This window comes from Nothobranchius furzeri, chromosome 5 (genome assembly GCF_043380555.1).
Source record: "Nothobranchius furzeri strain GRZ-AD chromosome 5, NfurGRZ-RIMD1, whole genome shotgun sequence".
NCBI classification, from domain to species: Eukaryota; Metazoa; Chordata; class Actinopteri; order Cyprinodontiformes; family Nothobranchiidae; genus Nothobranchius; species Nothobranchius furzeri.
The window spans coordinates 25854976-25872312 of NC_091745.1; the positions used below are offsets into that span (position 1 = coordinate 25854976).

Sequence of the window (17337 nt, forward strand, 5' to 3'; positions counted from 1 at the left end):
ACTAAGACTCCAGTAGAATTCAGCTTAATGAACGACAATCCTAGGACTGCCCACTCCAGTCGCTTGGTCCCAGTCACATGACCAGGTGTTGTGCTTGTTTCTGAACTCACCTGCTCTGATTAGTACCTACACTCTCTGGTATATAGTAGCCGCTTCTCTAAGTATTGCCACTTTATATTATTATTTTACTATGATTATATTGTTACTTCCTCTTATTTTTGTCTTCCTTTTTTACACCAAGTACCACAGCAATTTCCTAACGTTGTGATTTTCGCACTTATGGCAATAAAACCTTCTGATTCAGATTCTGACTCTGTTTACCAATGAGCTAAATTAAGGACAACAGTGTAAAAGTATCTCGACTGGGCTTATGTTTAATTATCTGTTTGTTTAGAATCATCCAAGAGTAAAATAAAAATCCCTACAAGACCAAAAGGTCACACTAATGAAAAAAAAAACATGAACCCCAAATCAGAAGCTGGAAAAAACGACAACAGCAGCACCGACATCCATGTGTGAATGCAGACGTAATGTTCTTATAACTGTTTTATTCTGACACTCAGAAAACAATCAGAGGTTACTTATGTCACATACTGACCACAAAAATGTTTGCAGAATAAAGAAAAGGGATCATAATATTTTACCTATGAAATTAACCCAAAACAAAATTACTTTACAGCTTTCAGACAATATATTCTCATAGAAATGACAGAATTCGAGGAAAACGTTCAGCTGAATTGAAAATACACATATAACCCCACTTCATATAGGAATACATATAAAACAGTTACTCAGGGAATCGTGATGTAGGTCGTGTGTGTGTGTGTGTGTGTGTGTGTGTGTGTGTGTGTGTGTGTGTGTGTGTGTGTGTATACATCTAAATGTGTTTACAAGAGCTGCAACTTTTTTGCTTGGTTTTTTTAATACAAATATTTTAGGTGGAATAATAAACTCACCTGCCAGCTTATCAGGGCTTAGTGAATACTTGTAAATATAAATGATGCATAAAGAGTGTTTTCTTCTCATATGTAAACATCTCAACACTACTAGTAATCAGTGTAAACATATGGATCAAAGAGAGGACTGGTTGCATATTAAGCTGGTTATGGAATACAACGAAAGCAAACAAACCTAAAAAATCAGGTTTTTGTACGAGGAATTCACATTACTTACTTTAAGCATAATAAAAGGCAATAATCTTTACAATACTGACTGCTAATCAATAATACAGCTTTAACATTTAAGCCTTGATAAGCTGACACTGAAACGGATAAACGCTATTTAAACTTTTTCTTGTAAACTGTTGACAAATCTCCGTGCAGACTGTTGGGAGCAAATCCTGATGACGTCACTCAGACTCGTCCCTGTAACAACACGCTTTTAGAGGCAGAAATAAAAAGTTCTGAGCCTTCCTCTGGGTGAGATGTTTGTTGGGATAACTTACATTCATAAACAGATCTCCATTTTCTCTTAATTGCATTGCATATGCTAATGTGTTTTAGCATTCGGCGTAATTACCAGAAGAGAATTAGTGTATCACCACACTGTGATGACCATAATGGATTAAAATGTCCATTTCAGCAGCGTAAATTACAAATCATTTGGATAAACCGTTATTGAAGCGGTAATTTATTTACAGGGTAAAATGACACTTTGAAGAGATGAGATTCTCAAAACTAATTAAGTTTCTTCTCAACTAACAGAACAACAGATTTTATTGTTTACGTAAAGTGCCCGAGTTCAGCTCTTGACATGTTTTTTATGTCTGGACGGGTGTTAGGAGTAACGCGCTCCTGATATTTGAGCACAAATAAATAAGTGATGGCAGCTTTGTAACATTAAAGCTGGTGGTCCTGAACAAATGAATGATTTAGGGTTAGTCCTGGAAGAAATTCCACCAACATGTAGAATTGGGCTTATTCCTGTTTATCTTTTTACTCCACTAATGCATGTTTCCTGTCTACCGGCAGGTTCACCAGTACAGTAGTCCCACACTTTAACGCGGCTCACCCTTCGCTGCTACGATATTTCACATATTTTTTCTCGCCAATAAATAAAATGGTGATAACGAAAATCAACATTAACTCAAATCTAATCAGAAAACGTGAAAGACTGGCAAACAGAAAAAAGAACCGATCAGAAATTGGGAGACGACACGAGAAAAGAACCAATCAGAGTCCGGATCCAGCCACCATTTGAACAAGCTAGTGGTAACCATATGTGCCAGTAGCAGTTGAACAATGTATGTGTAAAACGAGAGAATGTCTGCCGCTGAGAGGAAAAACCATTAAATGTGACCATCTGAAAAGTCTTTGCTTGGTGAGCACACATCCTGGGTCTCTCCTGGTCTAAAGGTTAGAGGTAGCAGCGCAGGGGCAGGAGACGAGTGGAATGTGGGCCCCGAACCGAACGCATAGAGCTGGTGCACCTGGTAGTTTTATTGTTGTCATGGTGCTTCGGCCGTGCTATAGTCAGCATTTGGTGTTCTAGCGGTGTTTGTTGTGGGAAAAACATGCAGGCAGCCCATAAAGTGTTCAGGCTGCTCACTTTGGTAAATTAGTTATGGAAAAACTAAAAACAATACACCAGAAAACTATACTGACCTTTTGCATGTTTTTTCTTTTTCTTTTCTTCTTTACAGCGTATTGAAAGTGAGAAAAGTGTGAACATCTTAATGCCTATCTGAGAAAAGTTTATAGTGTGTAGTGAGGGGTTTAATACCCTTAAAACATTTATAATTATAAAAAATAAAGCTGGCTACTTCGCGGATTTTGCCATTCGCGGGATATTTTTGGAACGTAAACGTATAATCTTCAACTTTAAACGATCATGCCAGGTATTAATAAGGGTGACCAGCATCTATTTTCCTACAAACAATCTTATATTCCAGTCATTTTAATGGATGATTTATTGGGTCAGAAATTAACATTTTAATGAAACATTTCAATGGTGGACTTGATGTTTTTTCCTGCAAATGTTCTACAAAATTAATTTCATGGCATCTTAAACTGTCCAAGTCAACGTTAAAGAAACCAAATTCTATTTATTTATGTTATGTTACAAATCTGACATTTAGAGGGCACCTTTTTGCTTTCTTGTGTTATATTGTTTTATTCATCCCTCTATATGTTTCATGGAGTATTCCTAATTAGAAGTTCTGCACTGAATGTAAATAAAGAACAATGAGCGTGAAGCTAAAATAAAGGACTACTTTGACAGACACATTCATTTATAATAAAACTACTGTGTTCTGTGCTGAAACAGTTTCTTGAAAATAGTTTATTGTAATTATTTTGCAAGCAGAGCGGTGATGTTATTACAGGGACTCTAAGTGAAGTCATCAAGACCCTTGGCTAACTTCAGAACGCAGCACGCTAACTTACTGCATCTCCTCCTCGGCTTTCTCCATCAAACAGTCAAACATTCTAATGCATATTTATATATTTTTATATACACATATATGTATGATGCATGTATGTGTGTATATAGCACACAGGCACACACATTCAGATAAAAAAAACATCTATTTCATTCCAGTCTATCTTACTGTTGGTGATCACTAACTGCACACCCACTCGTGGACTCTGCTGCAGAGTTTATATGAGAAACTCTCTCGTTAGCAAATGATAAAAATAACTTTTGAAGTTTGTTTTGCTTTTTATAAAACCTCCAAATGGTGCGGAGCATACACACTAGCATAGAAAAGGAAGAACAAAGTTTATTTTTCCGTCATTACCCACATAAAGATTCTCCTTGACTCATGGAATGAGGTTTTCTTTTTAAAGATACAACATTACTCTATATCATTTTAACATCTTGACTAAACATGACTAGCTGTATATGAGATTTGTCATAAATATGTTACATTTCAGAAAGTGTTGGAAAAAAATAAAGTGCAACAAACATTTCTGATACCACAAACACGTCTGTGAGTACATGTAAAATAAAGAGCATTGGTCAAAGCTTTTGAGTTTCCATAACTGCACTAAGATGTTGACAGCTAACAGTAGCTACACAGAGGTCATCTCAACTCACGTAGCACAAATAGAAGCCAATGTAATGACTGTATGTTGACTAGGAGGTGAGCTTGTCTACTACACATACCTACGTTGCATCTTCTAATGCTCAGGTGCTTTTTTTAAAACATCTTCCTGTACTTTTGTGTGTATACAGTGTAAAATGTGTTATACAGTATATGTCTATCTATATAGTACAGCAGTTGTAGTAAAGAACAACAGTACAGTCTTATGTTATCAGCCTCTCTTGGGGTCTTCACTTAAACAAACTGTATAAATAAGCTTGAGGTGACTGCAAACCTGCTGGTTGTTTTAGAAACTAAACTGTCCTGCCGTCTGAGAAGTGAGCAGCTCTGTGTTCTACTTTGTGAAGTTCAGTTAGTTTATCCTGAGGTAAAATATTGTTGTGCAATGCTTAATGAAAAGATCCCAGTGACTAGTGGAACAGCCCTCCGTGCTGTGCCATCATGGCGAGTGTGAGTCGATGTAAGACGTATTTGGTGTTACGGTGAGTCCAGGTTAGTGAGAATGTGTGACCATGTCTGCTGCAAATTCACTTCATATGCAGTTCTTTTAAAACCTGCAGCTGGGGTTTGGGGAACCACAGATAAATACATCTGTTTGCACTCATTGTAGAGAGTATGAACAGTTGTTTTATAGAAATTGAACCAAAAACATGTTGAGGTTTTCAATCAGGAGTTTCAGAAATCTAAGGTGATGTCTTTAAAGTAGAAATCTGGAGTTTTTTTTCTCAAAGGGCACCATCTAGAGGCGAAAAAATGTATGGCACCCTAAGCCCCTCTCCCTACTTCTCTGATAACATCTGGAAGGAAAGCCTCTCATTCGTGAACGTGCCCTTCTAGTCGGTAAAAACGTACCCCTACTGCATACTGGAAACATCAGCGGCGCGGAACGGTAGCAGAACCATTTAGTTCTACACCGGGAGAGTATCAGCCGCGGAGCAGCATCCCCACCGCCCTCCTCGCTGGACTCGTAAGATCATAAAATCCCCCGAGACATCAAAGTCACAGTTTGTTTAAGCCATCCGCCATGAAACCAAAAAGAAGACGAAGGAGATCACGATTGATATTATAATGTTGTTTCTCTCCACTGCCAGGATTAAAGCATGGAAAACACACTCAGTGCTTTTACATGCAGCCAGTAACCCTTTTAAAACCCGAATATTCACAATAACCCGGTTCCGCACGGCCATGTAAACACCGCCAAAAACCCGGATATGCTCATAACCGGGTTTTTAAAAACCCGGTTACTACACCTGGAGTAACCCTTTTCTAAACCGAATGTTTGGTCGTGTAAACGCATACCGGGATATCCCCATCGAAGCGTGTGTTCTGCGCATGCTCTGTTCGCAAGGAATCTTGGTCTTTTGAGTAGCGAGACGTCTTGTATGCGCCAGAACACCGGAAGTAAACAACAAGTTGGGAGCAACATGGCGAGTCGCGGCACAGCACCACACTTTTGGAGTGACGAGGAAACTAAAGCACAAACAAACGCGGTCGCTACCTCTTCTGAACTGGGAAACATGTTGTTGTTTTCACGGATACCGGAATAAGAAGAACCGGAAATGACGCATATTGCGTCTTGACGTAGTCCATACGTCCTGACGCTACCCCAACGTCTGCATATAAATCGGGTTATGCAAGTTAGGGGTAACTCTTTCTATTTATGCTTGTAAACGGGTTATTCTGATCAACTCAGAAACCTGAATACCGACCTTAACCCAATCATAACCCTGATATTGGCTGCATATAAACGTAGTCACTGTTGCTCTTCTCAAAAGATGCTGGGAGTAAATAAGCCATTAGATCACATGTATTCACATAATTTACACAGATATGAAATAGCATCTCTGCGATAGTCTTTTATTTTGAAATTTACCTGATATTTTACACTGAAACTGTGTCTTTCCTGTCTAGCCCTATGTTAACTGCGTACAATTACGTTTCCCAGAAGCGGCATGTGGCAACAATAGAACCTGATCCTATCTGTAGCTTCTGGGACGTGTGTGGAAATTTCCGTGCTGCTGTCAGTTTGAATCAACCCTTTTAGACCATAAAGGATTTTATTTGAAGCACTGAAGTTCCACTGCCATTCCGAGCTGCTGATGCTTCCAGTGTGAAGTAGGCTTTACTTGTCTGTAAGAAATGTCGCAAACTCAGTCAACGGACTTCCACAAGCATGCACACGCTCTGTGATTGATACCTGTATGTAAGCTGATGTCTAACGCTATTGGCAAAATCATTTTCACAGATTTATTAAAGATCATAATTCCCGAAAAGGGGAAAACTGTGGACTGCCACATTAAACAGTCTGTTTTAATTCAGTGTAAAAAAACAACATTCAGCGTTTTCTCTGTTGATTAACCAATTTATTTGCTTTATAGTAATCTAAAATAATCCATTACAACATTCTTCTAATAAATCAAATTTACACACTACAGTCTCTAATGACTTTTTCATATGTTTCCTCATTTTTTACTAAAACTTTACACATTAGCTCCTCAGCAAAATGCCGCCTGTACCAGCCACCGGATCCTTGTGCATAAAAAACTATGAACTACTTTTAGACCTAAGGTGTGTTTACAGGTTTTAGAGCAAACTCCTGAAATTCCTTCTGTGGTTGTAGAATAGCCTTATGAAGTGTAAAAATCCTGGTATTTGTGGGGTTATCGTTTGAGCTGGGAGAGGAGACATTTACAAAACAAGGTCCAATACAAGAACAGCAGCCCTGAAAGCGGTTTTAGGCAGCTTAAAGTGCATGCTTCATTTGGTTCATATTCGCTCCCAATCACTCCTATAAAATATTAAAAATACCACTGAGCATGAGATGAGATGTGAATTCAGGCAGCCGGTGGGAAAAGCAAATGCTCATCCCGATATTTACCTTTTGGCTGTGCTTATACAACGTTGTCTCTGAACGCAACCCTACCAGCACTTTGTTTACCCCAAACCAACTGGTGCTGCAGAAAAGCTGCATATAAAGAGATTTGCAGGAGACCCGGGCTGCCTTGTGAGTCCTAAAACTGAAATCTGACCTTCGTGACCCTTAACTCTGCATGCTGTCATTCCACATTGTACAGCTTGTAAGGCTTCACTGCAAGTGCACAACAGTTGGACAGTCTAATGTTAAAAAGAAAAACAAAGCAATCAGAGCAGTGCTGTCTTTGGACTAAGAATTACCAGGCCTGCTAGTCAGCATTGAGACCAAATGTTTTCTATACATTATGAGAAACTAACATGTTAGAATATGGATTAGATGACATGTTGATCATCATTGACCGGATTCCTGCTAGTTTTGTGTGTATGTAACAGAAACGTCCCAGTATTTTCTTAGTCAGACGACAGCAGCTGCATACACACACCTCTGAGCATGCATCATGCGTGCTGCAGTAGGCTCACATTGGTTATGGTGACACAGCACCCATATACAGCAATCAAGATAATGCACATGTGCATAAAAGTTCCCAAAAGAAAACCAGAAGCACAAAATGAATACAAAACAAGAGCAGACCAATGATGACATCAAAGAGGTTGTTGTAGAAATATCTGCTTGAGAGGGTGTCAGGGGAGGGGCTCAGCATGTGGACCTGGAAGCTTTCTGTTTGATTTAGCTCTCCACCAAGGGCCGGGTGTTTGCTTGTTTTGTGTTATTTGTTTATTTTTTTTCTTTTAAAGATAGTTTTTTTATTTGATTGTTGTTTGGGGGCAATGTCTCTCTGTCTTTTCTCTCTTTTTTTCTTTCTTTTAGTAGGGAGTGAAGCGACTGTACCCTCCTCTGTATAGGCTAGCCTGCAACATCAAAGATGAAAAAGTACCAATCAGTATTCAGGTGACAGCGTTCGTTGGATTCTCTTTCTCTACAGATTTCCTTCCTTTACAGTTATTGATGCTTCATGTTGAAATAACATCCTGTACGGTCATGAGGCAGATTGATAGTTTGATATATTTATGCCAATAATTTTTTTTTTTGCTGAATCGATTGCCTGACTGCTCTGAGTGTGTGTTAGGAACAGGGTCACAAAGAGTTGAGCTACGTTGGCGGATTTGGAGCTAAGCTGGGGCGATTTCTGTGGCAGAAAAATAAAACACATTTAAATAATTACTGCAGTAATGAAAATAGCTTATAAACACCGAAGGTGGGGTTGAATTTTTACATCTAATTACAATAATTAAAGAGGGGATAAAGAAAAATAAATAAACATTTTTTCCCCCTACTGGAGGAAATCACTCTCTACAAGGCTATAAAAGTATCAGACATTCACCCAAAAGCAGAATGAGGTCAGAGAGGTTTAATCTCAGCTCCTTCTTCTGTGTAGCAGAGGCGCCTGCACCTTTCTGCAGGGGCAAACCACCGCCGGATATTAACCCTTAGATTTAGCACCATGCTCAACATATCTGGGGCAGAGACGCATAAAGCATGCAAGTGGGCCTGTGCATGCACACCTGCACATGCACGCACACACACACACACACACACACACAGCTCCTAGCTCATTTCTGTGTTGTTCTGTTGCAATTAGAAATTCAACTCGAAAAGCCACTGCATGTCTTCAAAGGGTAATTTTGCCTATAATTTCCGGGAGTCCTCCTGCTCGTACAAAACTTTCATCCATACGAGACGCGTCTGCAAGCTGGAAATGAGTGAAGTTTCCAACCTCAGAGGAACTAGTTACTGTATAGCTTTTAAATGTAAAAATGACTGCACTCTGCTGGAGAAGCATTCATCAAATATGATTAAACGGGTTATTTCTCTTTAGCTCCTGAGTTTATTAGATGTTGGCCTCCGCACAGAGTCTCCCAGTAGCCTTACTATTCGTTTAACATCTCTCTCTCTCTTTCTCTCACTCACATTCTCTTGCACTCTCTCTCCCGTCTGTGTTAGCTCCCCATGCTCCCAACACACACAGCGATAGCTCAGATAATTTTTGGGGCCAGATCCTACTTTAACTGAGAGGACGATTTAAGTGTGAGAGACATGGAAGGAAATTTGGAGGGAAAGAGGAAAGAATAATAAATAAAAAAAAAACATACAAGCACATTTTAATTAAGTAAATGAAGAGGGAGAAAGAAATGTCCTAATTAATGAAAGCTTTTAGCTAGCAGCTGCACCGGGGAACTGAAAGCTTTATTTTTCCTTGTTGTTGAAAAATCGCATGCATGCCGGAATGGTAAATGTGAGTCATTTGTCTAGCAGAGAGCACGCCTCCTATCAAGGCTGTGGGCAGTAGAAGAGGGTGAGACAACTCCTTCCCTCCGTCTTGCTCTCTCATTTATGTCCCACGGCACGCTGCTGCATGCATTTGATGGTCCTTAATATCTACGTTTGGTCTGTGAGGCTGGTCCCCCCCCCCCCCCCCCGCCTTAAAACAAAACCAAAGAGAAATTTGCAAAAATAATGAAAAAAATAAGCTGCTTTATTTATTATCTTTTCATCTTTGATGTTACAGTAGCTGCAAAAGCTAGCTAAAAACAGACATTAACAGTTGAACTTCATCCCTTCGGATTTGACTGAATGGAAAATAAAAGGGGATCAAACTCACTTGACAGCGAGTTGAATGATGTAAAATGAAAAGAAAAAGCATGGAAATGCTAAGTTCAGGTTCAAATGAAACAAACAAACACAGCAGTGATCATTCTCAATAGAGGAGGAGCTTGAGTCAAATCAGTGATGCATGAGGTGAGCTTGTGTGGCATAACATACGTTTATTGCACTAAATGTCTGAGTCAACTTCCACATGCCGGGGGTTTCACAGTACAGCTCAGCTCCACTAGGGTGTGCCAGAGAGCATGACAAAAACTAAATAAATGAAAAATACATGAATAAAAACCAGCGACTGCTTCAGTCTCTGGCCTTTATTTCAAAGTGTGTGCTCGTTAGTGTCATGATGTTTGAGACAGGGTGCAGTCAGAACCGGGCGGCGCTCTCGGACTTACCATGGTCCCCACACTGTACGTGGCAGCAGGGCCAATCGTGTGGTGATAGGGGTCTGCTGTTGCATAGACTCTGCCATAGCTGCACAGGAAGAGGCACAGAGAACACGGCCATTGATCCATCATTGACAAGCAGAGAAGAACATTTATGCATGCTTGTTTAACGCTCAACCCCTCAAGTCGTCTCTTTCAAGTCTCTAACACTATCAATTATTTCCCTTCTCGGCCTCCTGGGCTTCCTGCATTATACAAGGTGGTTCACAAAGGGAAGTTCAAAGGTTGGTGAATTATACTACTCTTCTCATTGTCACCTTGATTAGGTGGATGGAATAGGTAATGAGCAGCGAGAGACAGCAAAAGAAGGATGCGAGGAGGGAAATGCAGTAGGAGCTGGAGGGCTTGCTCTTTCCACCCGTGCTTGTTTACCCAGGCTGCACACTGGGCTCACGCCCTTGTCTTTTCATTGTTGCTGGTTTGGAACTAATCCTTCCAATTTCCTTCTGAGACAGGACAAGATGTGTCTGCCTTATTTATTTATTTATTTATTCAACTTCACATTATTCCTTCTGTTTTTTTTTCCTTCTTTTCAGTGCTTGCTTGCAAATGAGGGTCTGCACAGGGAAGATAAGGCACACCCAGCCAAGGACTGAGGGCACCAAATCAACCAGGAGTAAAGTGGAGAGAGGAAGAAATTCTCTCAGAGGGAACAGCACGACATGTAGCATTCATGTCTTTCACATGAGATGTGTTGAGTTACATAAGACGTCACTGTGGCTCTGCTCATTTACGTCCGGCAGCACCCAAGGTCAGTGAACGAGACGTAGAACCAGAGTGGTTGTTTGGTCTCCTGGGGGAGCAGGCCGGTGCCGTGAGATGGTCAGGGGAGAGTCTCTGTGGTCGTTTTATCTTCAGTGAGCACCGAATCCCGCCGGCCCTGTAAGGATAATGTGTCTACAAAATGACTCTCACCAGAGTGGCGGTGATGAGCAGCGGGTCAACCACCCTGTCCAATGTCACAGAGCTTCAACGGCGCCGACTGGTACCTAGCCGCGCGGCTGCCTCCTCAGAAGGCCTCCCCAATAATCTCGGTTTAGTTACTTAAAGAGCTTTGGTAATGCAGCCTGTGAGCACCGTGGCCTTTTCACATAATAAATGTTTCACACGCCTTCCGCGGCCCCGGTGACCTCTTCTCTATGATTGTGCGACTGCTCCACAGATAAGTCCGATAAGGTATTGCTGAGACAATACAGACAAACTTGTATTGATCCAATGGGCATGACCACTTATTCAAAGGGAAACAAACAAAGCAAAACAAACAACTTGAGTGCGAATTATATTAAATCTCGGAGAAAACTATGAGCAAGAGAAACAGGAATTAAATCACACGGAGAAAGAAAAAAAGGCCACTGTCCAATTTCTGCTCTCTCCGAGCACGGCTGCTCATAATTCGAGCTGCAGCGAGGCCTGATAAATCTTACATTATCGATATGATCTTCAGGCTCTCAGGCAGGGTGTACGTTATCACAAGTGACATGCTCAATCCTTTCCAGATTAGATTCCCAAACCAGCCCAGATCCCGGCTGACAACAGCTTTCAGGGGCCAAAATGAATCAGCAATGCCTCCTCAAACAGAGCACACCTGAACCAGACTGACATCACTCAGAAGTGATAGAGCTCCTTCTTGTCCATATACCCCCCCACCCCCACCCCAACCCCTATCTCCCACCCCCTGTCACAGACCTGAGGCCATTCATAAATACCACAGTGATATACCCAGTCTCCCATCACTAGCAGAGAGTCACGACATATATCATAGCTTTTCTCATCCAGTCCAACAAAGTTAGTCTTCTGTGTGTGTGTGTGTGTGTATGCGCGCGAGTTCTTTAGCTTCGAGCTAAAAAAGAATACGGTAGCATGCCTAATGGATGAGATAAAATTAGAGCCAGAAAACCTCAGGAAACCCTAAATAACCTTCACACAATATTATAAAATGCTGAGGAAGCAGCCACCATTCATCACGGTGTACGTTTGGCCCTCAGATATGTTCCTTATTGTTGGGAAAACACTAATTATGAAAAGCACCTTTTGCTAGTCCTTCAGTCCTCAACTATTTCTGCACCAGTCAGTAAAGTTCTTGTTACCAAAGATAGCGCTCGCAACACATTATAGATGCTTCCATCATTTTATCCTACATTTGGAGGATGACTATTAATTCCCCACTGTCCGCCGCGGATGAAAAATATTCGTTCTGCAAGCTCTGCAACAAGTTTCTGTGTATTTTCTTAATCCTTGGTGCAAAATGTGGACCTCGGATTGTTTATAACATTTGCAGGATTTGTTCTCTTTGAAAAATAAGTTTTTTAACGGTTCAACAGACCCAGAGCAGCTGCAAGGTGGGTTATGGTTTCCATACATCCTTATAAATTTGAAACATTCAGATTTTTTATGTAGTAAAAGAGATGCTTTGTGGAGCTGAATGAGGGTGATTCTTACCTGTCACTGTAAGCAGCGGTGGTGGTGGGTTGGGCAAATCTGTATGCTGCATAGCCGCCCTGTTAAAATACCAGAGTATTAATTAGTGATTAAGCAGAACCTGCACGGAGAAAGGTTACAACTCTAATACACCAGAAAACAACAAGACAGCTTAAATTGCCTTAATAGTTAAATGTCACTGCACAGTATTTTGGTTATCAGCCCACACAGCCCAGCTGCAGCTTCCCCTAAAGACACCAGAGGGCGCTGCTACATGTTTGGTGGTAGGAGGAAGGTGGCAATAGGGGAATGAGCGATGCTCTTTTGTCACACCAGCAGCATCACAGAGGCCACGTGAGGCACCAGCCCAAATTCAGACACATTTTCAGACTGACTTTCTGCTGCTGCATTATTGAAGATCCCCTTTTTCCTTTACACGACCCCCTTGGTTCACAAATGAAGTAAGAAGGCAGAAGACAGTCGGACCGTTGGGGAGTCAGGGCCGCTGTATTCATTTGCCAGAGTGGGGAAGGAATTAAAGCCCTCATTGTGGAGTGCTGCTATTACTCTCTTTGAAAAATGAAGCTGTTCTCCCACTGTTTTTCTGTTAGTGCCACAGGAGTGTGTGCCCATCTGTGTCCATGCGGCAGATAGGTGGCTTTTAATAATGCATGTTTTCATTCATTTTTAAACTCAAGGGGAAAGCCGTCCGATTGAGAGGCAACGGCCTGCGCGTGAAAACAAGGCGGGGCCGAGGCAATTCCACTCCCATTTTTCTAATTCTCCTCACGGTTTTCCAGGGGGACAGGAAGTCGCAGTACTCGAGGCAGATGACTTCCTGTGGGACAGCCATGCCTTGGGACTGTGCTGATTACAGCAACAGCCCGAACAAACAGGGGCCAATAAATCACCACATTGTCAAATCCTGCACACAGCAGTGCAGCACATTTGTTATTTTGTCATGGAGAGTATGTGTTAGTGCAATCATGAATGTGTGCACTCACGTGTTTTTGCATGGCAGGGCATGCATATGTATTAGCATATGCAATCTAGGTGGTGTACATTTATATGTGCATGCATACACTTTTTCAGACATCAGTAGGCGACATTTGACAGCCTCCTCTGAATCAGGACACTGAGGGATAAAAGACCTTGTGTCCCAGACTCAACCAGAGCAGTGGTTGTCGCCCAAGCTAATGGCAGTGAAGTGTAGAGGCCTGGTTGATGGGGTGAGTGATGATCCAACCTGGTCAAACGTAGGTACAAGGCTTGGCTGGAGGTGCCTGAACGAGACAATCATCCCTCAGAGCACAGACAAGATCTTTTATATGATGGTGGGTGTCTGTGCAATAAAAGCCAGTGAAATACTGTTCTATCATGTCGGCTGGTGTGTAAGTCATATATCACCTGGGTTTAGCATTTCAGTCCCAGTCAGTTTTTGTCAGGCTGAAAGTGAGAAGCGCCTGTCGTCGCTTCTATGCCTGGTGTCACACCGCTGTCTGAGCTTACGGCAGCAGAAAAGAAAGGAGAAAAAAAACTAAACAGTAAAATCAAAGGACTAAATTGCACCCCCCGCATGTTTGGACTGATGTCAAAGTGGGGCAGCGTGGTAATTTTAGCATTATCTCCACAGTGTTCATGATGATCTCTGTTGAATACAGCAGGGCCAGCCCCCGATGTGACCCTAGCTTCACACATTCACATCCAGAGGGAAGGCAAATCCCTTTATCTGCTGTTCCTCTTATCTCCCTCACGGTGATGGCTGGGAGGAATCGGCTCCAGTCAGGCCAGCGCAGACCCCCCCGGGGCAGGCAGGGATATCCCAGCCAAACCCTCTGAGTGAACACAAGGCAGGTCAGAGACGGAGGGAGGCCTCAAGAACCCAGACACAGCTAAACGAGTAAGTGACCCAACTTGACATGGGACACTGATTCAGGGTCCGTCTCTCTGCCAAAGTCTGAGATCATAGGAAGAGAGAGAGGAGGGAGGAGCTGAGGGGGTTTTAAATTTTGTTGTTGGGTTTCTTGGCACACAAGACAGAGGCCTAATCGACGCCGACTTGGCAGCGAGGCTGGGTGAAAGCTGGGGGTAGAGGAGATCACGTTTTTGTCTCCAGGGCTGAATCTCCTGTCTGCTGTACTTTTGTTTCATCTAAGCAGGCACTAACGAAGGCACACTGTACTTACATAGATCTCTGCGCCATAGAAGCCATCTTGGTACACCACCCTGTGAAAAATGTCAAACAAGAAAGTAAGAGTTAGTTGAGTCGGTCCACCCCGCTATTAAACCCTAGCCACTCGTACTTTTGTGTGTCTAGAGGGTCAGCTTTTGGCAGCTTCAGTGCACTGTATCACAAATAATGAATAGCACATTAAACTGAAAGGTGCAGCTATTTCAGATCCCCGTCCAATTTTCTGCTCTGGTAAAATTGTTTGTCTTTCCGGTTCCTGCAATTGTTGTCAGGAGGGCTGCTGGTGCTTGTGTAGCGAAAGAACGGGAGGACAATGGAAAGCAGTGCAGGCTGCTTTGTCACATGACTCTGCTATATAAATCAAACAGCTGCCATCAGTACCAAAGGGCCCCAGAGTGGGAGGGAGGGGAACGAGAGATTTCTAGTCCCAGTTTCAGTGGCAAGTGCTCCTGCAGTAAGACCAATCCAGATCTAATCACAGATAGAGGGCTACTCTGGGCCCTCAGCCGGCCTCAGTCAGACCTCTCCCATGGCCACACAGACAACTACTGATAAGAGGTGAGAGTGAGGCTGCACCAAGCCCAGAGATCTGTACAAGCCCTGGTCACAGTCCACTGAGATCTGCCTGGTAATACACTATCTCAGCTCCCTACAGCTCTCACCCTGGCTTTGTCAGATGCTCCTTTGTCAATAAACAACATACAAATAGAATAACAGGAAAAAGGTTGAATATGCATCCAGATTCTCAAAGACCAAAGCCTGGGACAAAGATTTGAATTTCATTTACACTGCTGCAACGAGTGCATACAAACCAATGTTTGTTGTTGTTTGCAGTTAGGCGCGTAGTTGTACCTAAAGAGAGGCCAAGGATAGACCACTTACGCTCCATAGGCAGGGATTGGTGGAGGTGGTGGAGCTGTGCGGAATGTGTTGTACACAGCCCGTCCTCGTCCCCGCAAGTGGGCACCCCTGTAGGCCACCGTAGCGCCTGTGGCAGGGTAGGGAAACCCTGTTACTGTGGAGGAAAAAACAGAAAGAGAAGAGAAAATGACTTTCAGAAAACATCCTCAACTTGGCATTGCTTACCTTATGACAGAATACATTAGAGAGAGAGACGTGTGGCACTGCTTTCCCCATGACAGAATGCATTATGTGGAAGACAAGGAAACAATAGATTTAATCTTTTCTAGGTGCGCCTCATCGAGCACTCTCGCCTTTCCCAGCTCTCTGCTTTGTGCCATACTCAGCAAGGATCCACGTTTGCTGTGTGCATCCTTCCCTGATGCCTGGTGAGGGGCAGCCTTGAAGTCCAGGTAGATAATGGATGCAATACAACTATTTTTGCACTGTGGCTTTTGCATAGAGTACACCCAACGGGTTAGCAACAATGAGGAGCAGGAGGGAGAGAACTGATGTGCTGTGGTAGTAGCTGAAGAAACTGGCAAGCTGCTGAGAACTTCCCTGAGGCTGCTGGGCCATATCTACACGTTGCCCTCTGCTGCTGGGGTCAGGGTGGGGTTGGGCGAAAGGCTTCAGGTTGAATGGTGAGAGTTTGTTTGACAGGTTGGTCACAGAGAGATTAGAGGGCAGCCTATGCGAATGTCAGATCTTCATTTAACCTTCAATCAGTCCATGGGCTGTCTGATTACAGGCTGCAGAGGTGCATACAAACACTCTGATCTCTAGGCATGATTAAGTTGGCCTTGGCTCTTTCTGCAATTGTAATTCCCTCACAGTTCCCTTTCCTCTGGTCCTCCCCCTCTTTCTCCATCCTCCAACACAGGGTCCATCAAAAAACAGTCAGCACCATTATTCTTCATCTCCAGCAAACGCCCCTTTGTCACCTTCCCCTCACCCCTCACTCTTTTCACTCATTTCCATGACATGTTTTCAGTGAATGTATCACAGAACACATCCAATCAGAGTTCACTCGGTAACGGTGAGTTGTCCTATCTCGTTGCGTCAGTTGTGCTTCACTTGGCTGGTTAATAACACGCATCCAGTGTGAAGCCCACTGCTGCAGAAGATGACCTCACAGTCTCACCGCAACAAAACCCGGTAGTATCTGTGCTTCCACCTGGTGTTTCTGGGCTGTTTGTGGCATTAACACCGAAGGTGGTTGCAACCATTGAGCACCATAATGAACAACGCACACACTCCAGCCCTGTTGCTTGAATAAAGTTGACAGGGAGACAGATTAGTGGTGCTTTTAATAACAGAGGGCTAGGTTTAATGTCTTCTGTCATTAATATCGCGCTCCTTTAGTGAGTCCAGACACATTCAAACTTTGCATCTCATTTGGCCAGGTGACTCCCACATCCCTCCACCAACATGCAGGGGCACTTTGTTTACTGCCAACGTACCAACCTACTGCCTGGACTTACAGAGTGCCCCCCCTCGAGTGATTTATAATGCTGACCTTGACATTTAAATTAGTCTTTTTTGCAGGAACAGTGGTAGTCTGAGAGCGCAGTTGCTAAAGGGCATGTTCAAACCCTCTTTCTAAGGTGTTTTTTTTGCTCCCTCCTCTCAAAAAGAAAGAAGTGGAAAAAAAAGCTTCTTTCGTTTTTTTTTTAAATTTGTATGCAATCTGCATACAGTGATGTATGTGAATGTAAACTCATAATGAGTTGGCGATAGGCTACACTGCTTCAATAATAACCCATAAATCAAAGGCACTGTCACACCTTGGTAAGCGCATGAAAAG

At 42.7% G+C, this 17337-nt stretch overlaps 1 protein-coding gene across 3 annotated transcripts in view; it reads right to left on the bottom strand.

The window, feature by feature from the left end:
* Positions 1–516: 516 nt before the first annotated feature.
* Positions 517–17337, bottom strand: part of rbfox3a (RNA binding fox-1 homolog 3a) — a 400829-nt gene continuing 384008 nt past the window's right edge. For all 3 annotated transcript variants that reach the window (XM_054741306.2, XM_054741305.2, XM_054741309.2), the window contains 5 exons: positions 15513–15645; positions 14626–14665; positions 12461–12519; positions 9971–10049; positions 517–7825 (listed from right to left, as the gene is read on the bottom strand). In XM_054741306.2, coding sequence (XP_054597281.1) covers positions 7781–7825; positions 9971–10049; positions 12461–12519; positions 14626–14665; positions 15513–15645 — 356 coding nt within the window. In that variant the 3' untranslated portion in view covers positions 517–7780. The remainder of the gene's footprint in view (positions 7826–9970; positions 10050–12460; positions 12520–14625; positions 14666–15512; positions 15646–17337) is intronic.